The following is a 27,220-nucleotide window of genomic DNA, read 5'->3' on the forward strand; positions in this document are numbered from 1 at the left end:
ATAATACACTTCGACGGTAAAACCATATTCGACAACCTACTCGCGAGCTCGTATGAGTTCTTAATCCCGTATTTTGGGGAAAAAAGAGTAAGTTGCCTGAGTAGGCTGTTTAACTTGTGGGCAAGAAGGTGGGCTGGCGCGGAGACACTGGACACCACAGGTCCGACCTGTGGACAAACTGACATAAAATGGGATTTGTTGGAAGAGAATTGGGGAAATGTGAATAAAAGCTTATTTATCAATGTTATCTTTCGATAGTAACCTCATTTAGAATATGCTGCCAATATAAAATATTGCGTCCAACGTAGAGGAGCAAGATTTGTAAAACGTTGTTATAACAAACTGAACGCATGTCAAAATTATTAGTGGATCTGGATTGGGAATCACGCACGGAACGCAAGTTACAATACAGATTAAATATCTTGCATAAATTGGGAGATGTCTCCTTACCGATGATTTTAAAGATGTATTATTAGCCCCTCCGTCATTCGAGATCATGTTAATATAATTAGGGAAATTAAGTGTAGGACAGGTACATTTAATATGTCATTTTATCCACGAAAGGATCAAAATAACGTCCTACCGCGCTAGGAGAGGAAGGTGTTTTGGGTCAAGGGTAGTCTGGCGTGTAATCACCTCCTGCCACACACCCTAGTGATGGATTACAGGGTACCATATATGTTCGCATGTATGAAAGTATCAATATACGATACTACGCGTGTTCATTGAGGTCATTAAGCGCGTACCCGCACCCCCAACACGAGGTATGTGGAGACCATCCTCTGGGAATTGGAGGTTACAAAGTGCATGAAGTGAAAGAAGTAGCTTAAATAAAAATAGCGCGCACCGGTGAAAAAATAATCAATCAAGCCCAACCTCTCCTTTCTCCTCAAAATGAGTCAAAATATGATATCATCGACTGGTACACTTTTCGTAGCGACATGTCGCTCGTTCCGAGCTATTGATTTGTGACATTCGTTTGCAATGATAACAATCTTGAATCCCTGTTTCCAAGCACTAACCTCCAAAACACGAAGACTGTAGTTTTTCCAGAAGAAAAATCCATTGTTTTCTCCTCCATTACACGATGCAGGGAAGTCGCAAGACTTAGTACGTAGCCCCATAAATTTTTAACTTACCGCCATTCGTACAACACCGCCATTGCCCCGAACTCGCTCTTCTAGCTGTTAATGCCATCTAGAGCCTGAACGCTTAACTATTTGTCCATTGCAAGAATCTCATTTGAATAGATTTAGCGCCTTGGTTTTTGTTAACGAAAACGATCAAATTCACGTCTGTACTAGTTTTAATCAGCAATTAGGGAATATAAAATAAACTTGGCAAAACATAAATGAACCTTTTTTCTATATAATAGTCGAAATATAGAAGAATTCAGCAGTTAATTATTCTTTCATGGCCGAATTCAGTCTCAAATACTTTAGGGTACTATCACGAAGTAAAGTGTGGAGTCACTCCGTCAGGCTGGGTTCACCGATGCCACACTTCGTAATTCCGCCTGCTGCAGACAAACATGTGTACGAGAACTTTTACAGACATAGGTATACGCATAATTAGTATTTGTTAAGTAAAAATGAACACGACACTTTGTAACAAATTAAAATCGTAAAATTGTTGATCAATGGACGAGGTGGAGAAGAGTTAAATGTGTTGACTTCTTATGCGAGAAAATATCGACTAACATTCATTTTAAACGAAATAACCGAGTAACGTGAAGTGAACTATGATCCTGCAACATCAATTGTCATTTATATGGTTCATAATATGAATTTTACAAAAACGAATTTCTCTGGAGAAAATAGGTCTGTTATTGAAGCTTCTCTGCTTACAGGGTTCACTGAGTTCCGTGAGTAAATGAAGAAAACAAAGCAAAGATGAAACATAAAGATTATTACACACGTTTTGTCTTTATGATTCCTGTATCCATCCATCACAAAACTTCGTGTCAATATGAGAGAACTACGGGAAAAATAACGTCAATTTTTCTTCAAGGAAAGCATATATCACGGATTTTATCTTAGTTCAGGTACAGGCAGGATTTTGAACACATCTTTTGATAGATATTAAATATAGTAAACAGGAGAGTCTAATGATTAAAGGACAAATGGACTCCCAAGGCAAAGGCTCTACTTAGCTGCCGGAAAACGTAATCATATATATTTATATATTTTATCTATATATATGTATGTTTGTGTGTGTTACCCTTGTTATAGTTGTTCATTTCACCAAACGTTTTAATTCCCTTCGATATTAATCAAATGGCAAAAATGAGAATTTTGATGAAATTTAGCTTCAAATGTGGATCACTTGTAAATAAGGTATTTTTTCACCCAAGGATCTGTGGAACCCTAAAAATTTCAGTCAGTCCACTACTTCAGCTTTGGCTTGAAATAGGTATCCTATTCATATCATCATCGTTTATCACAGTGAGTAGGTTCTAATATCATAATTAGAATGTTTGGCATTCGTAGTGCACAAATACTAAACATTATAATGAATGTTCATAAAATCAAATTCTGTTGACATCAATCATCAGCAATGACTTCATTCGTAGTCCATACTTTACACAATATAATTCTATTATAAGGTTATCTAGTTTAACTGGTAAATTAAGCCACAATTTTAGCATCATCAAACATTTACACGGTTTTCATTATAATAATCACAAGATATTGTTTCTAAATCAGCATATTCAGCTTGCCAATCCTAGAATGCATACTCTTCAAAACTCTATAGCCTCAGAGTGAGTTGGTAGTGCAATAAAATATGGAGTGCATTAGGGGAATATAAAACATTATTGAAATGCCACCCGGCTATAATTGGATAGTAATTTGGATAAATTAAAGGCTATTAAAGAAAAACGATTTAAGATTCAGTTAGTGCCAAAACACATACTTAATGGAATTTATACACTGCATTCTGAAGGTCTGCATTAAAATGTCATGTGGAGAATGATTCTGTCCCAGCCTCATCCATAAAAACCAGTCATAGACCTAAAGGTAAGTTTGATTGACTAGGGTAAAGCTAATCTATTGCCAAGCCCAATAATGTGAAATTCACCCATCAGGGAAGGAGGGATAGTCCTTTCCACAAGTCATTTTCAGTTTTGCCAAGGACTTGGAACCCAAAATAATCTCACCACTTGGAAGAAGCGGAGTAAGCTCCAAGGTATCACCCAGAATTCAATCTGGACTATCTTGTGGACCCACCACCTCCATCAACTAGCATAGAATTTGGTAGCCAACAACAAAAACTGAATTTCAAAAATGACCTCTTGAGTTGGGGTCAGAACTTGGCCTGTTGGAGGTCTTTACAAAATATTTTAAGGCTGCAATATTATTTAGTGGAATCAGATTTAACATTTTCTCTCTTTCAACCCTATCCACATAACATTTGCACTAACCTATTCAAAAGATACTAACACCCATATTTTAGAAGTGGCATGATAGCCTAGTTGAAGGAATACTCCATCTTAATACTGACCATCTTCATGCCTATGACATAACGTTGAACTTTCATGACTTCACCCAAGCTCTCTCATTATTCAATCACGGAGGACAAATATGGCACAACGTAAAGAACTGACTGCCTAATGCTCAATGCGTAGTTTGAAATACCTTATTAATGCTAAATATGGGTTGACCTCTACCCTCACCTTCTATAACCAACCCTCAATTGGTTACAGTGGTTGTAATATTGCATCATCCCAAACTTGAATAGTTTTTTTAAATTTGCATAAGATGCTCTGGTTCGAGAATCTGGTGAATGTTTTCACTGAGTAAGGTATGTCTTTAAAATGTTACATTCAACATGCAGCTATGAGTCCTCAACAACTCCTAACTCTGAAGCTAATGGGTCCAAGCCCTACCTGGGAACGCGTGTTGTAAAAACTTGGGTTATCTCCAAGTAAATTGATTGAAAAAAAGAGATTGAAAATAGATTATATTTTCATTGACAATATTCTTTCGGTGACATAATTGACTAGTTTGTAGAAGTTGAAAATCATGCACTACATTACAATGAGAACAATGATATGGTAGAACACATTTCTTTTCCTCTCCTGCAAAACAGCATCTGTCACTACAATAAACAAAACCTTCTTCGATTCCACATACTTCCTTCCTTCCTTCATTCCGTCCAATATGCATATCCTATTTCCAAACAAAGAGGTGGTATTTAAATTATGTTCGTATGCAGTGTTGCAAATTGTCCACTCCTTGCATTAAATACTTATTTCATCTCACCCCATTCATCAGTCCCTATAATTCAGCAATTGCCGAACTTAAATTAGATTTCACTATTCAATTGTTCCCGGCTCAACTTGGTGGAAATTCATGTTAATTAAATGAAGAATACAATGTATCTTTCCACTGTCCTTTATTCACGTACAACTAGTTTCAACATTCAAGCGTACCTGATGATGACGCTTGAGCGTTGAAACTAGTTGTACATGAATAAAGGACAGTGGAAAGATACATTGTATTCTTCATTTAATTAGATTTCACTATTTTAAATGCTCTCAAATATAAAAAGATTCAGGAAATCATAATTATAAACTTCAACAAGATACACAGGAGCCAGCATACACCCTGAGGATCTAATTACTTGAATATGGCAGAACTATTTTGGCATTTAAATACTTCATCAATTCCCACCAATGATTCCTAGAGATAAAGCATGAATTCTCTAGCAGTTAAAAACATTTAGGAAAGCTCATTCCCCACTAAGTCATTAGTTAGTTCTACACCTTATATTATACAAGTAAATGAAAAGTTAAGTCTTATACTGAATGTGAATACTTTACAGATTGGACCACCTAAGGGTTATTCAATAAAGACAAGGAAGGATTCCCACTCAAGGTATCTTACACAACTTGAAAAACCAAGGCCTCACCAAGCTAAATTAAAATAAAACTTTTCCTTTTAATTCCCAGATTCACCATTTTTTTAACTTGAATAATTTTCTGTGAAAGTTATGAATGAAGAAGAATTATTCTTTGTAGTGTGAGAGAAAAATACACATTAAAAACAAACACTACCTTTTCTTAAACAGCCAAGGTTAAACTGGTTCTAAAGATGCAATGTTCATTGACACTAAAACAATCATTGACCGATATTAATAAAAAATTCTAGCTTTTCACATTTTGCTTTCAATGAAGACAATTTACATGCTCTAGGCCCATATGGTTCAATATTAAAGCCATTATGATATAGTGTTTAAGGCCAGATGCACAAACACTACAATTGTTCATGATTCTACAAGCATAGGAAGGTTGCTGCGAAGGAAATATTGGATTTCAAACTTGAAACTAAATCTAAGTATATATCATCACTACCACAGAAAAAATACACCTGTCTTCTCATCATGGTGATAAAATGGTAACAACAACAGCGGTAAAATGGTAGCAATAACTGTAAAAAATTGATAACCAAAGAGACAAAATGGGAAAGGTTTTGATAGAAAAATAGGCATACACAAATTTCATAATAGGATGTACATCGATTATCGGAAAATTCATATTAATTTTAAATTATTATAATTTATTTTTACAGAATAAAATTTATAAAAATCAATTAAACATACATATTATAGGAACATTAGCTTGAGAAACCAAATAAACCCACCTAACTGCAACAACTCTGTACAGAGGGATCTAGACCAGATCTCTTGGTTATAAATATTCTAGTGTATTCTTCTGCTGAGGTTGGATGGATTCCTACAGTATCTTGCAGTTGTTCCATAGTGATACCCACCCTGTGAAAGATACATACCAAATGAAATCCAAAAATCATCAGCTTAATACTGGCATTCTTAAGCACTTCACACAACAGCAGACCACCCAAGTTTTAATCAAGTGAGACTGAATTTATTCTGGAGTCACCCATAATTTTTCTTTTATTGAAGAAAGTTTAGCTTTCACAAATGGAAATTCTAGCCTAGGTCGAGCTGATATCAGCCAATTATTAATCTAAAATAATCATAAAATGCTACCTGACTCGGTTGTTCTTTTGTTATTGTTACAGCAATAGTTACTCCCATATTACTGAAATGGAAACTTTTTATTGTAAACTTCAGTTCAGGGGAATTATTCACATTTCCCAAATTGCAAGAGTTTTGAAAAATTTCTTTTTTGGAAAGAGATATCCAAACTATATGCAGAGATATGAATTCCAGGGCAACAAAACATTTCAAATGTCATTTCACTTTCAACTAAGAAGTGAGGTCATGTACCCAAGAGTGAAAAATACTTCAAATCAATAGCTCTAGTGCAATTTAAAATATTTACTAAAATTTAACTTTTAAAAGACTAGTATTTTCACTATTTTACCACTCTAAATTTCTAAATACGAATCAAAAGGAAGGAAAATTTCAATTTTTCACAAGTCCAGGAAAGGAAAAAAAATATTGTTGGGCTCTTCATGATTTTAACATAAAACTACACCTTAGATTTGTAAGGCACACAAAACATTTCCTTCTCAATACTGCTACTTGAAGTAGTCTTGATATAGCAAATCTCTTGGAAATGGATATATGTGTACTATCTGAGCGCAAATGAAGGTTCCAATATCATCAAGTCAATCTTGACTTGTATAAAAAGATATTTTCACGGAGTGATCAAACCCACAACTATAAAATATTGGCAACAGTTTTCATCTTCTTTTAAAAATTCAAATCTATAGTCCAATTAAAATTTTATTATTATTGTTATGTATTTTCTAAGCTTAAATCTTTTGATAACCTAAAGGGCCCATTAAGCCTTGAGAATATAACGAGTATTCAATATCCTTACCCTTTACATTAAGTGCAATTTTCATAATACACAAACCATAATTTCATATTATGGTTTCTAAACGTTGAAATGTTACAGATCTCAGGGAATAAAACATAAATAAAATTTGCAGAGAAAATTTGAGAAAATCTCTCGGAAACAATACTCTTCTGAAGTGATTATAGAAATGAATTTTCCGGGAATTATCATTCTCAGAGAAAGTGTACAGCTAGCTGATTTGAAGCAAAAAAACATTAAATGGAAACTTTTTAAGGTAGGCCAATTTTTTTGCAGGCAGGACATCTTTGGCCGACTATAGACATTCTGAAACAATTCTGCTAATGCCATAAATAATTAAATTTACATGCAAACTTAAATTATTACAAACTTAAAATCGCCATTAAAATCCATGCCTGTGATTTTACATCATCCCAGTGCTCTCTTATTTTATGAAACCATTAAGGTATACCTAAATTGCTTTTTGAGGTATTATGGCATTTTGAAATTCCAATACTCCTAAAAATATCATCAGAATTTTTTAAAAAGCAGAATACCGAGTAGAGTAGAACATTGATGGGGAAGTTTTTCAAACTGAGAAATATAAAGTAAATGCTCAGAAGTTTCCCCACGTATAAAAATCAGAAATCCTCAATTTCCTTAAATGTAAAGCCTAGTAGGAAATCACTTCCATACTCACTTCATAGCAGCAGCAAATCCCTGTATGACTTCTCCAGCCTGAGGTCCAATGAAATGCATTCCAACTATTGTGTGAGGTTCCTTAAGTAAGCACACAACTTTAATGTAGCATGCAGAAGCATCCTTCTGCGGAATTGCAAATTCAGTTGGCTTATAAAATGCATGATACACCTATGAAAAAAAGAATGATAGCAATAATGAAAGTGCATTGCCATAGAAACATTAATTCACTAGCAACATCAGTAACATTTCAAACTTAACTCAGATAACAAATTGTTCAGCATTTATCAAGATGAAGTACAGGAAGACCTTATCTTTCCATGCCAACCCTTACAACTTCTTCCCTTTTTCATGATGCATGATTTGCAACTAGATTTTCTTTTTGTGAGTGCACATTACACTCTTTCATAATTTATATGTGATCATAGCCTATTTTAATTTGTCTTGTGACTTTGAAGAGTAAATCTATCATTTTTTGGGTTGATAACAAAGATTAAAATTTTTGTTTAATGTGAGAATACTAGGGTGGTCGCATAAGTACCCAGCCTGACCTAGAGATGGCGGTAGTTATTTGAAATACATCACTGTATTAGAAAGTATGCAATCTATACAACATATGTTTCAAGTTTGAAGATGACATGCTGTTTAGCATTTGTTTGGCAGCCATCAATGGTGAAAAATTTCAGTGAATTTGTGAAAATAGAGAAAATTGCTCATTTTTATGTGAAATAGTACTTTTATTTGAAAGGCCTCAGCCAAAACAATAAAAAAGCTGAACTGGATTCTACTCGGGGTGAATCTACTCCTCTGTTTAGAACAGTAAAACATTGACACCCGAGACTAAAAACAATCAAAACAATGGATTATTCAAATGGGAGAACCAGCTCCAAAGAAGCTGAAGACCATTTCATCTGCAGGCAAGGTCATGGCGTAGGTTTTTTGGGATATGCATGGGATAATTTTCATTGGCTATCTTGAAAAGGAAAAACTATCAATGGCGAGGATTATGTGAACTTATTGCAACGTTAGGAGAGAAGAAATCAAGCAAAAGTGGCTGCACTTGGCAAAGAAGAAAGTGTTGTTTCTTCAAGACAATGCACCAGCTCACAAATCCATTATTGCAATGGGCAAAATTCATGAATTTAAGTTTGAATTGCAACCTCATGCACCTTTTTTGCCAGATTTAGCCCCCTCAGATTATTTTCTGTTTGCAAACTTGAAAAAATGGCTTGGTGGTCAAAGATTTTCCAACCGTGAAGAAGTGATGTCTGCAGTTAATGGCTATTTTGAGGAGCAAGATAGTTATTATAAAAAGGGTATCGAACTTATTGAACATCGCTGGGAAAAGTGTATAGAGAAGAAAAGAGATAGTTGAAAAATAAATAAATTTTTTCCAAAAGTTTCGTGTTATCTTTGTTAGGTCAGGTACTTCTGGTACCACCCCCATACATGCCATAAGGTCTACCTACTTATGTATTCACCTTCCTTATGTCCATCATCAACATCTTTAGCATTATCATTAAAAGTGTATTTATGAGTTTAACAAAATTGATGCAACATAATTTTCTTTCTGTAATATCTTATTTTACTATTTACCTCCTAAAAACTGCGTGTTTTATGAGTCATCAAATAAGGTGCATATCAATAGAACACTCAATTCCAGAGAGAATTCATTAAATACAAAAAGTACCTCAATGTTATCTGGAAACTGCTTATTAGCCAACTCCTCACTTAAACCAACACAGCCATATTCCATAGGTGTAAATACTGTTGTAGCTACATTTACGTAGTCCATTCTTTTTGATGAGCCTGTAAATAGCCTTCTGGCCAATAACTTTCCAGCCTGAATGGCCACAGGAGTTAGTTCTGGCTGCCCCTATAATAAAGACAGAATTAAAATGTATCCTACATCACAAGTAACAACAAGTTGGTGACAACTCACAGGCTGACACACCATAAAGAAAATGTCTCCAGACAATGTGTCCCTTTAACTGTAATCTCAACTTGAATGGAGATAGCTTTTTAAAATTATTGTGATAATTGAAAACAATGAAAAAGCATGATCAAATTATACAAATGTCAAAATAATTTAGTTTTACATACAGGTCTTCCCCAGCCCATGAGTCAGTCATACCAAAATTTGGTGGAATCAAATTTGAATCTTGCACAATGAGAAAAATTACATCAAATAAAAACCTCTTGAATGATTACTGTGGCAGTGAATTCCAATTAGAACAATATGATATAAGACTTCATTGTAAACCCATACTTAATGATAGCACAACTGCCTCAACTATCCATAAACCACTGTTTAACAACTTTCTTTCAGATGATGACTGTCAACATTTCAGACAGATGTATCAGTTAGTTTCATTTTGATACTATCTGTAAGTTGGTAAGTTTGTTTGTTTACGATCAGAGAAAAGAGTGATATCAGTCGTTCATTCAATTCCTCTATTAGATGGGAAAACGTGATGAAATCAAAGAAACTGCATGCCGCTTATAACAACCACACACCTTCGATAACTACAATCAGATATTGGCTTAATGAATTCAAGCTCAGCCGATCATCCATTTTTAAGATACATATAGGCATTTGATTTTGACCATAATATTTCGCCAAATTAACATACCATTTTTAAAAGTTAATTAAGGTAGTCAATTCCTTGAAATAACTTCACATTAAGTTTTTCAGACATTAATTATCCCAAAAATGAAAGCAAGAAGGGCATGTAAATTTGACAATTCCATGCTTCCACAAACGCTTGAAAGAGAGAATGAGTTTATACTTAATCATCCATGAAATTTTATTTTTTTGGCAATAGGTGAGCTATTTTAACAAAGATTAATGTCACACATACCTCTAATACATCCCCAACAGCATATATGTTTTCAACATTGGTTTTCTCGTCACTAACTTTAATTTTTCCGGTTGTTGGATTGTACTCAACCCCTGCTTTTTCAAGTTGAAGTTTCTCGGTTGCTGGTTTGCGCCCCATTGCAAATAACACAGTTTTATAAACAGCCTTAGAACCATCCTTTCCCTTGCTGTTTGTAGATTTGAAGGCCACCTGATTTCCAGAGAAGATAGCTTTTCAATCCTTTGCAAGTTAAGTGATCTTCAAAATAAACCAAACAAAATTTAAAAGTGACCTTCCCTTCAACAGAAAAGTCAAAATTCAGAAAGTTGATCATGTAATATTATTATTAGCAGTAGCCTAATGGATTAGGATATGTTTCCAATGGTGATATTTTATGTGAATTTCAAACTTCCCAAAGAAATTGAAAATTTGGCTGCATTATTTTAAAGCCTTGTTTCTCACATTTTAGGTGATTTTAACCCCACTTAATTAGCAAATCAAGCTTGATTAAATAACAATTAACATGAAGAGAGAATTTGATGACAGGTTTTGCTTACTTCAAAGAATGAAACATATGTACACCTTAAAATGTTAGCAAAAAGTACACAAGTTCACCAAAATAAATAAGACTTTCACATGGTGTTTACATCATATGGTAAAAAAAAGCCAGTTATGAGTTTTGTTGCAACTTTAATCAAAGACACTAAACTCCCTAAAATTAAAAAGGGCAAAAAATTATTGACTGTTTTGATGATAAAAAATAATTAAAAGGTTTCAGGAGAGTTATTCAATTAATACTGGTGGTGACATCAACATCGTACGTTTCCCCAATGGCACCAGACATTGCCAGTTTAAAACCAAAGGTTTTATTAATTTCCCACTTCAACTGTCAATACTGGACAATGATGGCAGTATAATACAAATTTGTTATAAAATTTACTACATTATTGCCAAAAGCCATCAATATCAAAACTTATTACAGGCAACTTAGTGTAAATCCTCTGTAACAATGAAAAGGTTATTTTATTTGGCTAAGTGCTCCCTATCACATCAAAGCTCCCAGGATACTGTAAAACACTGAGACAGTTTGAACAATGAAACTGTAAAGAGCACCAGCATTTCATAAGTCTTATACAGCATCTCTCATTAATCAGCAGTAATGGAAGGACAATATATAAAACTCTCTTGCATAACAATTTTTCATCTACACATTCCAGATACTTGAAAAAGGATACATTTTTAAAAAGTTTAACTACTGACCCAATAGAGCATTCTAATTTTACCCCTTCCGTGAGAATCCACTATGGTGATTAAGTGCTCAATTCATTCATGGAACAAGGAGAAGGGAGGGGATGGAATGAGCAGGAGACAATGAAAAGGAGGAGGAGGAGGAGAGAGGAAGTGAAAGATGGGTGAACAGAGTACAACTGTGAACATTAGATGACAAATCTCTCGGTGATGGGGGTTTCAAATGACTACACCTTTAAATACCAAAAGCAAGTTATATGAGAGATGTCAATAAAAGGTGATCATTCAGTTTTATTCACACTATTTGTGGTGCAAAATTTTATTTTTACACCATAATTTTAGCTTAATGTGTAGTACACTTATTAAGCTAACACATGGCTATGGTATAAGTTTCATTGCCTTGGCTTGGGTGTCGTGCAACTGTGTTCAGTTCAATCTTGAGTTTGCATGGATGACAATGATGCATGAAAAATATGCTGTGATGAAAATTTTCTTTCACTTGAGCAAAATTTTAGTTGAAGGACTATGTAATACCATGGGAGGATAATGGAGAGTCTGTTATTTCCAATAGTAAATCTAGAAGAAGATTTGAAATGCTTAAAGAGGGGAGAGAATTCAATTTCAAAGAAGGGTTGACCTGGAGCTCCAGTCACTACTCTTACAATAGTAAACAGTAATACTACAGTGGCTACTGTGAGAGAGAAAATGGATGACTATCAGAAATATTGAAGGGCAACATGTTAGCAAGATAAAAAATTGCACATGAGACATGCCTGCATGCAGTCGGTTCCTTGACGACTCATATATGAACAGCAGTTCATTTGCATGCAGGTTTGTGGGCAGTTCAAGTTGCAAAAAGATAAGTTTCCTCTGAAGATTATCACAGCATATTAAACTTGGCTATATGATTTTGATCCTGAGAGTAAACAGTATTTCTACCTAGAAATCTCCACCATTACCAACACCAAAGAAAGCCACCATGAAATCCAAGGCTGGAGTTGAGAGGTTATGAGCATATAACTGTTTGATATTCAAGAATGTCATGTCAGTATGTACCAGCAGAACCAACTATTAATGGAGCATACTGCAGGGATGTAATGAAAAGTCTCCAAGGTCAGATCAATCCCAAAAGGCCACATTTCAAAGAAGCAGACTGTATGCTGCACCATGATAACACAAATTCCAAATGTTATTTCTGAATATCTTGCAAAATGTGATGGGTATCACTCATCCTTCCTACTGACCAAACATATCCCATATAACTTTTCCTGTTCCCCAATGTGAGTACACCTTCATGGAAAGTATCTTTTACCATCAAAAGCAGTGATGAAGGCTGCTCTGTTGATTTTGATAACCTATACACTTTCACCATGCCTTCAAACACTGAGTCAAAGGTGGGCCACATGTATCCAATAGGGACTATTTTCAGGAAGAAGTATTGTTATTTAGAGAATGAGTAAAGATACGTATGCTGTTGAAAAACGTATGATTACTTCGTTGAACAGCACTAGTACACTGCCCAACTAAATTGACTGCAACTGCTAACTGAACATGTTTCAACTTGCAATGGCAGTGGCTGACACAATATTGGAGTCAAATAAATGAAATTGTTCCTGCATATTATTTCCACATCAAGCTAATAATAAAACATCCAATTAAATACTTCACAGTAAATTATGCAAATCAAATTTTAATGCTCACTCATTGAAGTTGCATAGAAGTAACATATTGTTCATGAAGAAATAATACAGCTTTTAGGAGAAATGACACCATTCTCCACTGAAACTTTTGCAGACTAACGCAATGATACTGTGATAATTGTGGTTTTTTACATACCTCCAACTTTCCTTTTCCAATTCTCTGCACATTGGTGGGGATGCATTCATGAATAAATCGGACTCCTCTCTTCTCCATATCCTCCCTAACTAATGAAGCCATTTGTTGATCAAATCCTCGTAAAGCTACAGAGCGTAACATCACAGTGACATCAAAGCCCAAACCATTTAAAAACCCTGCACACTCTAACCCCACATCTACACATACGTCAAGGAAAAGAAGAACACATAATAAGAACACTAACGATCACCCTTGACTTATAAAAATAATTAAAAGAAACAAAGAATCAACTTACTTTTCTGTCTTATAATTTATAGTATAGAATATGTATAATAATAATATACTTTATTCATCTTATAATCATATTCACATATGGTAGATGTCGTCATTTAGGAACATACAGTTGTTCCTGGATAATATAGTATATAGCACAATATACAATCACATAAAATACTTATTTGAAAATATTTGAATACATACACTTAGTATTCTACTCACGCTAGACCTTATAATTTTAGGCTAGCAAAGTCGAGCTCATAATACTCCTCTATTGAGTATAAAGGATTGGAGGTAAGCCAATCACGCAGCACCCTGCGGAACACTACATTGCGGGCTGACTTTACAGATTTTGGTAGCATATTAAACAATTTGATAGGTAGACCTTCAACTTTGTAAGTCCTATCTAGCCTACAGTATGGAAAATCCATATTAGACTTTGCTCTGGTGTTATGGCTGTGAACGTCAGCCCTAGTGGAGTACATACTCGTATTTTCTTTTACATGAACTAATGAATAGAATATATATAAATTGTAGATAGTCATAATTTTTAAATTTAAAAAGAGAGGTCTACAGTGTTCAAGTGGACATGAATTAGATAAGGTACGGACTGCCTTTTTCTGCATCACAAAGATTAGCTTAATATCAGATGCATGCCCCCAAAGTCTAAGGCCATAAGTAATATTTGAGTGAAAGAATGCATAGTAGGCATTAATTAAGTAGTCCTTACTAACATATAATTTCAATTTCCTGAGCAGAAATAAGGCTCGGGCAAGTTTCTTCCTAATGTATAGAATATGAGTACTCCATGTTAACTTGGAGTCTATATAAAATCCCAGCAGTTTCACAGGGATAGTGTCTGGTGTAGCACATTTTAGAGTACATATAAGATGCTGAGTTTTATTGGGATTCATATGGAGATTGTTGGCAGCAAACCAGTCCACTGCCTTTTTAAGTATAGTAGGAACTCTATTCATCGCATCAGAATGATGGGGGGAACTATGTAGGAAAGTAGTATCATCCGCATAGAGGACACAGTCAGTAATCATATTGGGGCACAAGTCATTAATCATGACCAGAAATAAAAGAGGTCCAAGCACAGAGCCCTGAGGCACACCATATTTAATATTTAATGGTTTTGACTGTTTACCATTTACATAAACTGACTGCTTACGATCAGATAAGTAGGAAGAAATAAATTTTAGTTCAGTATCCTTAAAACCATAATATTTCAACTTATTTATGAGAATTGTGTGATTAACACAGTCAAAAGCCGAAGAGAGATCACATAATGAGAGAGCCAAACATTGATTACCTTCAAAAGCCTTAATGATTTGCTTTATAACATATTCAACAGCTTGGGTTGTACATTTGTTGGGTCTGAAACCAAACTGAGTCGGTGTAAATAGGTTTAAAGATTCAAAATAGTCCAGGATTTGGGTAAATACAACTGATTCAATGATTTTTGCAAGTGGAGAAATAATTGTAATAGGACGATAATTGTTTGGAGAACTGAAATCACCACGTTTGTGAATAGGAATGACCTTGGAAAACTTCAACTGATCAGGAAAATAACCAGACTGGAGACAAGAGTTAATGACAATAGCAAGAGGGTATGCTAACCAGTCAATTACAGATTTGATTGAATTATTTGAAAGCCCAAACATATCTTTACAATTAGAATTCTTGAACTTTTTCACTACTTTAATTATGTCTATCTGAGAAACTTCTTTCCATCTAAATATAGAATTGGTGGTGGGAGTATTGCATAATAGGTTATTAGCAGTGTCAGCTGAGGTTTGATTAATATTATTTATATCAGCTATAATATTGTCAACCGAACTAATAAAGTAGTTATTAAAAGATTCAGAGTCTATTGAAACATCATCAGAGTTTTTACTGAATCCTGTTTCTTTTTTAATGATAGTCCAGGCTGCTCTGCATTTGTTGGATATAAAACAACAGCCACTTGAATTCGCCATCATCCATAATTAAGTAAAAATATTACATGGAAGTCATCAAACTTCTCAGCAAAGTGATTGATTTTGCCAGGTATGATTTAAAATAAGATATATAAAACATTAACTTTCAAGGGAAAATAAGGAGACAAGCATGAGACTGTTTTGATATCAAACCAAGAGTAAGAATTTGCATTTGTTTAAGCAATGACCAGCTCAGCTACATTTTAAGGAAATAAACCCACAAAAAACAAAATTGTTATGATGGTCGGTGGACCATGCACAATCCATACTTCAGCTCGCCAGTTTAGTCTGGTAGATGGAAAAGTAGATGGGAAAAACTGAGACTCAAGCAGTGATTAAATACTTCGCAAAAAAAGGTAAGAAAGCAAAGGAAATGCATGCCAACTTTCAGAACAGACTGCTCCTTCATATTCAACTGTTGCTTAGTGGAAAAACAAGTTTCAGTTTGGTTGGGACAGATTAGATGATGACCCGTGTAATGGTCAGCCAAAAAGTGCCACTACCCCAGAAATCATAACATAAGTGCATAAAATGGTCATGGAGGATCACTGAATGTATGAGGACAGGGTACCATCAAATATGGTACCCTGTCCCCAATCTGGAAGCAGAAACCTCAAGCCCAGGGTTCAGCAATCCACTTATGAGCACTGTAAAAAAATCAGCAAAAACTTGTATGAAAAGCGACCCTATTTACATTCTTGACTTGCATGAATGAGAATATCTACAGGATACCTGTATAATACTAGAGTATGCATAAGGGAACAACCCGAAGTGTCAACAGGCAAACGTGAAGTCTCAAAACAGAAAAAGGATACAGCCTCCACCAACCACCAGAGTTTTCTCAGGTGGATACTTCAGACTAAAAATATCATCACTTGTGATTCCATATTCCATTGCACCTGGGATCTGTGGATAATTTGGCCTTCCCCCCACAGCAATAAGGACTTTCTCTGCTGTTATAGTCTTTTCTTTCCCATCTCTTGACATACAGCCTATTACATGAGGATCCTTGAAGTAGCCACGTGCATTCAGGTAAGTAATCTTCCTGTCCAAAAGGAAGTGAGAATTAAATTGAAGGAATACTTAAATGGTAGGAGCTTCATTTAGCAACAACCACAGATTATCTACACTCATGCCTAATGTGTATAAATTTAATGAAAATTAAAGTATTTTTAGAGCAATAAATCATGCAACATGTGTTTTCTTTATTAAATCAAGAAAACGTGATGAATTAAAAATCAAAATTGTACCCCTGAAAGAGACCACTGTATATTAATATGTTCACAGAACTAGAAAATTTAGAAATTTCAGCAACACGTTAATGAACTATGAGACTACCATCTTTTTTAGTATAACTGGAACTTTGATATGAATAATAGAAAATTTTTGAGGAAATAAAATCAACTATGTGCTATCAGTTATCGAGCTATCCAAATTTGTCAGTAAAATAGAATTTCTGCCATACTGTTATCCTGGAAAAAGGGAATTTTTTAGCAATTCTTCCACTAGATACAAAAACTTCAATTAAAGTTGATAGAACATTATGAAAGAAAAATAATACAAGAGGATACACATTTTTAAACTTGATTACGTTATGACTGAGTAAGTAATACAGTTAACATCACATTCTGTGACATAAGCTTCTACTTACAATCTATTCATAATTTAAATCATACTTGATTTTTTAATTATCTTAGGATACTGAAAAAAATTACTCAAAATCTTAGTGCACAAGGGCCATTCATCTTTCTAGCTCCTCAAAATATTTAAATCTTATGAAAATTAAAATTTTTCGTCGAATTAGCAGTAATTAGTGGAAAGACTCAGAACTTAAAGACTTTAGCAAGTCTTATAAAAAGGTAAGTCTAAAATAGGGAAACAACCAACAATTTTATTAACACATAACTTGTATCTACTTTGTGCAAGTGAAAACACTCCTACAGAATAGCATTTCTCATTAAAATTTCGAATCAAGTGGAATGCTTACACGGCACAGTGAACAATGTTCACATAAATGCATACAAATACATACAAAGAAATATAATGGGTTGTAACTACCTCTTGAATTAAATGAGACTTATCTCACCAACAGATAGCATGCTTGCATAAGAGATAACAATGACACGAGCTGATCCATGACTTGTGTATTTCATTGTTTCTGATTTACATCCCCTTTCCATTTTATAGTGGATAAATAGATTTCATATGGATTCTATTTTTCTTAAAACATATGCAACCAATTGCCACAGTTGAGAAATAATTAGAAATTTGCATCATAATAACCCCAAATGATGCTAAGTGGTAAACAAGTCATGACTATTTGATGGATAATTGCCTGATTTGGCTTCCTTTTGTTTTTATTTGTCAGTCAATTTAAGTCAGATGTTGTTATTGAGTAATATAAATTCCAAGAAAATACAGGAGATGCTGTGACAGTAACTTTTAACTGAGTCATCCGCTAAATGTGCATAACAATACAACAATGTCAAGGATGCCTCGGTAGTTTAACTAGCTAATGCACTCAGCCAGACATTGAAGGATCTAAGTTCATATCCCGATCAAGGCAAATGATTTTTACACTTTGAAATTGTTGCATTGTATTGTATTATACATGTATGTATTCAACTTAAAGAATCATCATTGCCTTGATAGATCCTAACCCTGCCACAATTCTCATTGCCCTGTCACTCCTGGCTTCATCCCTCATGGAGATCTAAAGGTATGATGTAGATATTTACTCAATAGTTTCAGCCCCAACTTTGTGGAAGTTCATTTTAATAAATGAAAAAGAAACACTTTGTTCCAATCCACCACTTTATTACAGGTACGACTAGTTTCGACGCTACGGCATCATACCTGTAATAAAGTGGTGGATTGGAACAAAGTGTTTCTTTTTCATTTATTAGATATTTACTTGTTCATAGCGACCTAGTCAGTTTCCTGAGGACAAAACATAGTTTCAATGCCATAGAATGAATTAGTAGTAAGTAGCACACACACAGATACAGAATGGGTGGTGCATCTTCTGGGAAATCATCCGTCCCTTTGAGTACATTTCTGTTTTCCCATCCAGCACAGAGAGCATTCAATCCACGATATACTCACTTCTCCCTCAACTGCACTCTGGTCACCCAATTAACTGACTTCACATGGTCTTGAACAGCTTCCCTGAGACTTGACCAGTCACATCTTACTTTTTCAGGTACTTGCCAGCCATATGATCTTGCTTCCTAAATCAAAAAAAAATTTTAATAATTTTTTTATTTTCAAATCAAAATAGTATTACATGCTCACCAATGTATTCTTTAAGCTGAAGTAACACCTGATTGGAATACTCAACACCCATGAGTGGCACTAAACATTTTATAGAAGCTTTTCACTTTTCCATCATCACAGTCATTAATAGCAATATAATGTGCTTATCAACATTGCAATGATGCTCCATATTATAAGTTCATTGATTAAAATATACTTCAGAATTAAAATTATATTAGGTTTGTGGACAACATCCAACAGTTGGCAGTGATGAAAATCACCCTGAAATAACTATGAACTGGCATCTATAGAGAAGCCGACATAGAATAAAACTAGTGGCTGATCCATAGATTCAGAGCGTTTGCGGTACAGCAAGGTTGCGGTACAGCAACAGCACTGGTATGGTTGATGCACTACTTCAATAAATATGAACTGATTACTATCAATTTTCATTCATTCACTGTTAAATTTGTTCACTTTAACTTTCATCTTCTCAATGAAGAAACTAAGTAAACTATTTCCAGGAAAACAGAAAAATTGAACTCTTACAAGGTTTTCTATGACTGAATTATCAGTGTATCTGGATTCACCCAACACTCATCTCTCTCGTTTGCCTAATTTCAGTAATCATGTATGTTATGCAAGAGTCCCTAATTGTATGTAGATAACTAAATAAAACGATCGTGATTCAGGGACATATGGCCTTAAATCTATTTTTCAAATAGAATATGTGAAAGACAGAATAAAGGAACTCACATACCAGAATTTCACTTGGCAACCCACAACATCATCACATGAAAAGATTTCGTTCGATCACATGGTGAATTTTTTAAATAAAGGCGATTATCATTACATTTGACAATACAATAGGAATGGCATCGAAACAAATATGAGAAATGTATATTCTTTACGTGTACAACTGGCATCATGTAATTACAAAGGCTGATTATTATAATTGGAATTTAGATACCATCTCCGCAGCACGAAAACACGGATATTTCACACAAGTTTGAAAAAGCTAGCTAAAGTGAAAACCAAAAAGATTGAATAGACGCGCATTCCAAGACATGGATGTCTTCATAGAAAATATGCATCAGGCAGCCACACTAAAATTCTTGGATGGTAACCTCAAAATAGCCTTAATACCTTAAATAGGGTCGCACATAAATAAAGAGCTCTACCAAACTCACTTTTACTGCTTCTCCTAGAAGTGAAGCTTGGTGCATCAACTTCTTGGGTATGCATCCCACATTCACACACGTTCCGCCGATACCCCAAACTGTTCCTATGGGCGTCGGAGAGACAAAATCCAAAACAGCAACTTTCGCTCCAAGTTGTGCAGATTCCTTCGCGCAGGCCAATCCACCAGACCCTCCACCAATAACCACCAGATCATATTCATACTGGCTGATTCCTGTCGAAGTAATAATATCCATAAAATTACTTCGGTTGACGACTTCCAGAAGCGCTATAATCATGCACCATTGACTGGGACAAGTTTTTGATCGAACAGAATTAAATTTTATGCATCGAATACTGTACCGCAATCTACCGTAAATCACACACAGTTGTTACAATGCAAAAAGAATGGACTTTCGCTAATAATTAAGGCTAATTGCATCATACACGGGTCAGCAACAGCACTCGGCTTATCTAACATGAACATCGCTAATGTTAACCAATGTTGCGTGTTAAAAAATGAAAGGTTTTGTCTGCAGTATCGTAGGTTTAATCACCTAATCCAGAATGCTTCGCACACACGAGATTCCAAGAAAGTCCAACTCTTGACAGTGATGAAGTCAAAATTTTGGGAAATAAACATACTGCACTTGCCCGAGTGCTAGATCTAATCACATTCATTCTTGACTGCAACTGACGATTAAACTACGTACCATATGGTACTACGTGCTTAAATAGGAAAGCAGTTTGGTAAAAGTGTTGTGTAATGGAGAAAGCTAATGCTCTATCTTTGATGTTTCATTTAAAAATGATGTCCCATTTTCTTTGCATTTCTGACAAAGAATTTGCAAAGCAAAATTCTCCTCATTCCAGCTGATCCCTTCAGCGCATGAATAATATAAAGCGATCCAGTCAAACGTTTTTCTTTTGCAATTCCGTACGGAACAGCAGCTCCTCTTCTGGTGAAACATATAAGCTTCAAGGTTCATCTAAGTCCAAAACATTCAAAACTTCAAAGTATGAAGTCGATCCTCGTAACCGGTTGCAACCGAGGAATTGGACTTGAATTTATTAGGCAATTAATCGCATTAAATAAGCCTCCTCAGCATGTGCTGGCCACTGTTCGTCAGCCCGAAAAAGCCAAGGTTTTTGCATCACACAGCTTACCTGAATCCATTTTCACTGCTTCCCGCAAGTCGTTCAATTGATACTGGCCTATAATATGCAAACAATGTACCTTTGTTTCCTCAGGATCTTCAGGAACTGGCTCGTAGTAACAAAAGTATTCGTATCCTAAAAATTGGTAAGTGAACTTATTTGAGTTCCTTGACGCCTTCATGAATAGATGTTTGTACCGTCTAAAATACGATTCCAGACTTGAAAGACCTGGAGAGCTACAAAGGATTTTCGAAGGAAGTAGAGGGTATTGTCGGAGAAGATGGCCTTAATGTTTTAGTGAATAATGCTGGGATATCGTCCAAATTTTCTAGGTTACAATATGTAAAGGCAGAACAACTTGAAGAGCATTTCCTGGTGAACACAATTGCACCTGCTATGTTGACAAAGGTCAGTGAAATTGGATACTTAATGCTAAACTGGTGAAACATAGGATGGCATTGTATGAAATTTTGCAGGCCCTGTTACCATTGATTAAGGCGGCTGCTACACGTAGCACCTCAACCCCTGGAGCATCTAAAGGAGTAGTTGTCAATATGAGTTCTATTTTGGGGTCTATCTCATCCAATACAACTGGAGGACTTTATCCATATCGAGCAAGCAAGGTAAACATTGCTTTTTGTTATTTTCATTGAATCATGCTTGAATATCTGTGATATTAAATGTTATTTCAATATTCTCTTTAAGTCTGCGCTGAATGCCTTTACTCGCTCACTTAGCTTGGAAGTGAAAGACGACGGAATCATCGCTCTCTCTCTGCATCCGGGATGGGTAAAAACAGACATGGGTGGTCCCAAGGCACCTCTTAGTGCTGAGGAAAGTGTTTCAAAAATACTGACAACTTTGGCTTCACTTGAAGAAAAGCACAATGGTCAATTTATTCAGTATGATGGGCAAGAGATACCTTGGTGACAAACTTCTAGACTGTTGATTAAGAAATTGGATTGTATATAATGACAAAAATACAAGTTTATGAATTTCGTTAGGCTAAGCTGTAAGGATATTGTTTACATCTTCCATACCAACTTTGATATTTACATGAGCAACAAGCATTTGTTTTACTGCACAAGATTGCTGATTGAAAGAAGTTTGGGGATGAGACATAGATTAATAAACTGTCATATTCCATTCTGTGGCATATATATATATGTATATATATATATATATATATATATATATATATATATATATATATATATATATATATATATATACCAAATAGCAAAGTTTTCATGGTGCTGTTCAGTAGAATGTTTGTGTTATTACTTCTTGGCATTGTCTTCATTTTCCAGGTGATTTCTATTTAATGGGAAATGGCTACTATGCATTCTCAATACACGGCCTGGGTGTTTTAATTTCTTCAACACTGGCTTCACTACAATGTACTAAATTGACTCTTCTTCCTGGTAAAATGTCTCCCAAATACAAAAAGGCCCAGTGGCCTGCACAACAAAAGGTTTTGTTTCAAATTAGATTGCAACGCTTCCCCTAGTTGGGCATTATGCACAGGAGTCATGCTTCACAAATGATATTTCTCTAAAACCTCAAATTCTTAATATAGGCTTGTGAATGATTCATGGCTCATAATGGTTTATATTCCCGTGTAACTATGCCTGTTGTATTTATTTTAGCCATGTTCTCTCCACCTTGTGCCTAGCATTTCGTTTATTACTTTAAGATTTATAATGTATATTTGAAATTGTGTTTCACGCTTCATCTCTTTCTTAACTCATCAGCCTCTAAAAATGAGTTGAAAGGGAGCATTTATTGCTTACAAATTTTTATTAATGATGACTGGTGTTGATGTCAAGGTATCATCTTCAGGTAAATACTTGTATAATGGTGATTCAGAAACCTGTCTTATTAATAATTTAAAAAATTTATTTTTTTTTAATGAAATCGGGATTTGAATTGTTGAGATGTTCCATATTATAGAAAAAAACACAAGATATTTTTCCACATTTTCTTTTCAGTACCAAACAGTTTTGACTGTTAATTGTAATAAAGGTGTTCAAATATTCAGATTAGGAATGACATACTTCTGAAATAAAGGGGAGAAGGTCATTCCTATTCCCTTACTTTCCTTCTCCTCTCCTACCAAGAGGTGATGCATGCATATATGAAAGCCTACGAATATTTTTGTATATATGTGACGACGGGCAATGGCTAAAACCTATTGGTGCTTTGATAAATTGTTTTATTGGTTTAAAAATGTGTACAATAGTGAATTGTTTTCTTTTGATTCATTGTGAATAAATTATTTTTACGTGAAATCAGAAATATTATTTCTTCATTAGGGCTTTCCATGTGGTGGTTTGAATCCTTCCATTGCATTTCTCACTCTGGGGAACTAACTATCACTGCAATGAGCCTTTTTAATTCTTCCCCACCTGGTCTTGATGAGATATCTTGCATAGGAATATATCCAATTAAGTTTCCTTATCCTCAATAAGCTTCTCCCAGCACCCTCTATTATAAATACTTCTCTTGTATTATTCTGGTCATCCATTTTATTTTCATCATGCATCAATTGCCTTTGACTTTTTTTTCTATGCTGCTATTCTTATTTATCACATCTGCAGAAAAATAGATAGTATAAATAAGTTTTAATGAATTACTTCCTTATGTCCATGTTAGTACAGTTTGCCATCAGTTTTTCCTTCGGAAAGGAAGCCTTGTTCATCATTCCCATTCTGCTTACTATATTACTTCTGCTAGTGGTCTTGCGTCCCAAATAATTGCTCCAGCGTATTTCTCCCCAAGACATTTATTTTGCATGACTATATTCAGTACTGAAGTATATATGTAGTAAACTCCTTACATACATGTAATAATAAATGCCAAAGCCACAAGATCAGCATGGTAAATATCACCTGGTGCTTAGAATAATGACAAAATATGCATGTAGTTACATGGTATCTAATTCTACCATTTCTGGATAAGAGTTTTCCATGGAAATATATACGTCAACTAATATTTTTCCCTGAAAAAAATTTTTGCTGCTGTCAGTTTCGCTTTGCAGGGCTTTCGTGAAATGTTAACCATGGAAGCCTTGCCTCTCCCTCTGCCGGGCATGACACACCACCAATTGGGCTGAGTTCCACAGTTGCCAGGATTCATTTTCTCTATTCCGTTGATCATATAAAACTTGGGAATAATAATCAAGGTGGTTTCCCATTGCCTTCTTCAATTGTGTTTTTATCGTGACACCATCACTCAATGACTGCCCCACTAGTGTCAGATGCCTTAGCAGCCGTCTCACTGAGAAATAGATGGTGACCTTACCTGGAGGAATTAACATTGCTCCCAAAAGCAAAGCTCTACGGGTCATCAGAACCCACAATCCTTTTTACCACGTCAAGGCTGTAGTCAATGGGAGGGCTTGGCATAAATATAGGAAAATTGATTATAAATTTATCTAATAAACTACAGCAAAATGATAGACTTTCAGAGTATTTCTCATAACACAAGGTATGAAGCACTTTGATGTAAGATATCATGCACCAAGTTTCACTCACCAGAAGTCAGATAATTTTGCATTAAGTCATTGCTGTGTGTATATCTGCATATGCCAGAAAGTTGTTCCTAATACCCTAAGGGTAAACTTTGTTTTCTGGTGTCGCAAGGCCAGTTAATTGTCACTAATATTTTGTTTCATCATCTACGGACATATGTTTTGTCTTTCTCTTTGTAAAAAGGATTATTACTGTCAATAATAACAAATAGATAAGCTGAAAATTCAAATTTCAGAGTTTTCTTCAAGATGTAGGGTATCTACATCAGAGAGATTCAGAGTCCCATTGTGATACACTTAAAACAATTCCAAGGGCTATTCGATAGGACCAAACAATGAAACCAGTACTGACAGATGATGTAGCTTCAAGAAAAATATGGATAATGAATAAAATAATCAAATTGAACCGGTTACATTCAAACATAAAAAAATTGGATAGTGGGTCGCGGTAATCCAGGGGGTAGTGTTGGACTACTGACCGGAGGGTCCTGGGTTCGATTCCCGGGCAAGTCTCCGAGCACCTTCAGGTTAATTACAGTGTTAAAGGTTTTTTTACATTCAAATAGGCTCGTTGGAGGCCATCAAAAGAGAAACATGCTCAATCAATAAAACTGCCCTCAAAAAGTGTACATAGAGAATTCCTCCTCTTACCTTGATAGTTACCTGCCTTATCACAGGCAGGTAATATCGAGATTACAATAGGTATGTATACATTTTGAAAGTGGCCAATATGAAATATCTTTTGTCTATCTTTTGCCTGTATTTCTCTAAGATGCAATGAAGGTAGTAACTTTGTAATTCAAAACACACTTTACTTGGAACACAACCTAGGTTTCGACGTTGGGAGAACATAGTTACTGCCTTCATTTCAATTTGTTTTGCAAATTCTAAAAAGTTATGCCCAAGACAAAATTCTAAGCTATAAGTCTGGAATTCACAGATATGGAGTCTACTATTGATATTAAATGGCACCGCAACTTTTACTTTGCCCACATTGCTTATGAAAATTTTAAAGTTATTGATTACAGTTGACTGTTTACAGGATACTTGTACTGAGGAACATGATACAACAACCCTGTGAAATAGCAAAACCACAGACTAGTTGTATAAATCATAGAAGACATTTTCAGAAGTTCATCAATTAATCGTGGGTCCCTGAAAGCTAATACTCTGTTTTGAACTTTGAAACCACTACTACTGTACACAAACACCTCTTACTTGCAGTTATTAAAAATTTTTATTGAAAAATTAAAACGAATACAAGATTTCATTCTTGCTTTCAATATTTGACTTTATTCCTTTATCTCCAAATTCTAAGCAATAAATGTACAAAATACTGTTGAGATATTTTCTTAAGCTCAACCATTACCCTTAATGAATGACACCAGTTTTCTAATCACTACACAATCCACAAAAACAAGTAGCAAATGTAGGTAACTTATGCAATATTGGGCTTGTATGTGCAGTATGCCATACAGGATTGGCATGGAAACTGTGGCTAATAGGTTACCACATACAAGTACATAGTTTTCCCCAGCCTCAACCTTTTCAAAGTGCCCATGTGAGATTTTGACGCTGTTCAAGCAATATAATACCTGTACACACAAGTAGATAAGGAGACACACACACAAATGTAAGCACCCGTACGAGTTTTCTCTTTTTTGCTTTGTTTTCCTTTCCCATCACCTCACTTTTACATTAACCTATAAAATATGGTAACTGTACTCGTACACCCATGTGTAATCAAATACCCTAACAAGTGAGTTTGGCATTATATGGGAATTCAAGGGTTGTGTTTGTCTATGTTACATTTTGCCCATTAATACGCTGCACTTGCTTCATGTTTAGAATTAGATCACTTCAATGCATGTTGCTACGGGCCTTGGAGGTAGCACAATTAGCAATACATTCCATTAAGACAGAAGTTGGTTTAGCTAATATGGTGACATCACTTGGTAGTATATTGTTCACCATGAAGGGTGACCACTCAATTCATGGATTCCCATTCACAGCATCTTTCTAACAAATAAGTTGCCCCTTATCCCCATTTGTTTCCTGAATGCATGGAATCCAATTAGGTGTTTTATTATGGATAATATCCCATTGCTTCATGTTTCACAGGTACAACTTAAGTCAGTTGGACCACAGCTTCAGTTTTTGCCTGGGTCTGTATATATAATGTCCTCTGTTCAACACAAACTGACCTCACAACTTAATGAAAATAATTCTCAAAATAAATTTTCATTCAATAGAATATTCCCAACATTTTTTTAATTAGGACCGGTTTGTCAATTAGTTGACTAATTGAATAATGCAAGACTTAGGGGCCACCCTGCAATAATAATAAAGGGAGCATCTTGAAATACTGTGTTGGTGGCACAATGAGGCATTCCTGAATTACAGCAATACT

The 27,220-nt window shown here is 35.0% G+C and overlaps 2 protein-coding genes across 2 annotated transcripts; one reads left to right on the forward strand and one right to left on the reverse strand.

Annotated features, from left to right (window-relative positions):
* Positions 1-3,947: 3,947 nt before the first annotated feature.
* Trxr1 (Thioredoxin reductase 1) lies at positions 3,948-20,927 on the reverse strand. Its single transcript, XM_071590869.1, has 9 exons — positions 20,678-20,927; positions 20,132-20,355; positions 18,792-18,916; positions 16,502-16,731; positions 13,429-13,625; positions 10,345-10,554; positions 9,174-9,359; positions 7,485-7,654; positions 3,948-5,772 (listed from the first exon to the last, which is right to left on the reverse strand). Exons 1-9 carry the CDS (start codon positions 20,799-20,801, stop codon positions 5,643-5,645), a joined length of 1,596 nt encoding a protein of 531 aa, XP_071446970.1. The 5' UTR covers positions 20,802-20,927; the 3' UTR covers positions 3,948-5,642.
* A 103-nt stretch (positions 20,928-21,030) lies between these two features.
* sni (SDR family oxidoreductase sniffer) lies at positions 21,031-23,516 on the forward strand. Its single transcript, XM_071590870.1, has 5 exons — positions 21,031-21,265; positions 21,372-21,423; positions 21,496-21,686; positions 21,755-21,901; positions 21,984-23,516. Exons 1-5 carry the CDS (start codon positions 21,140-21,142, stop codon positions 22,206-22,208), a joined length of 741 nt encoding a protein of 246 aa, XP_071446971.1. The 5' UTR covers positions 21,031-21,139; the 3' UTR covers positions 22,209-23,516.
* Positions 23,517-27,220: the final 3,704 nt, after the last annotated feature.

This window comes from Hetaerina americana, unplaced genomic scaffold, assembly GCF_022747635.1.
Source record: "Hetaerina americana unplaced genomic scaffold, ioHetAmer1.1.p SCAF_4, whole genome shotgun sequence".
Taxonomy (NCBI): domain Eukaryota; kingdom Metazoa; phylum Arthropoda; class Insecta; order Odonata; family Calopterygidae; genus Hetaerina; species Hetaerina americana.

Bases quoted from the DNA above. Each gene is read 5' to 3' on its own strand.
- Trxr1 (XM_071590869.1), bottom strand. From the start codon at position 20,801: ATGAATGTGATTAGATCTAGCACTCGGGCAAGTGCAGTATGTTTATTT. The intron at 13,626-16,501 runs GTATCCTTTTTC...ACGTATGTGTAG, and splicing joins TCTGGTGGTTGGTGGAGGCT to ATGTGGGGTTAGAGTGTGCA. The intron at 5,773-7,484 runs GTGAGTATGGAA...TATCTTTCACAG, and splicing joins GGATTTGCTGCTGCTATGAA to GGTGGGTATCACTATGGAAC.
- sni (XM_071590870.1), top strand. From the start codon at position 21,140: ATGAAGTCGATCCTCGTAACCGGTTGCAACCGAGGAATTGGACTTGAA. The intron at 21,424-21,495 runs GTAAGTGAACTT...ATACGATTCCAG, and splicing joins TATTCGTATCCTAAAAATTG to ACTTGAAAGACCTGGAGAGC. The intron at 21,902-21,983 runs GTAAACATTGCT...ATTCTCTTTAAG, and splicing joins ATCCATATCGAGCAAGCAAG to TCTGCGCTGAATGCCTTTAC.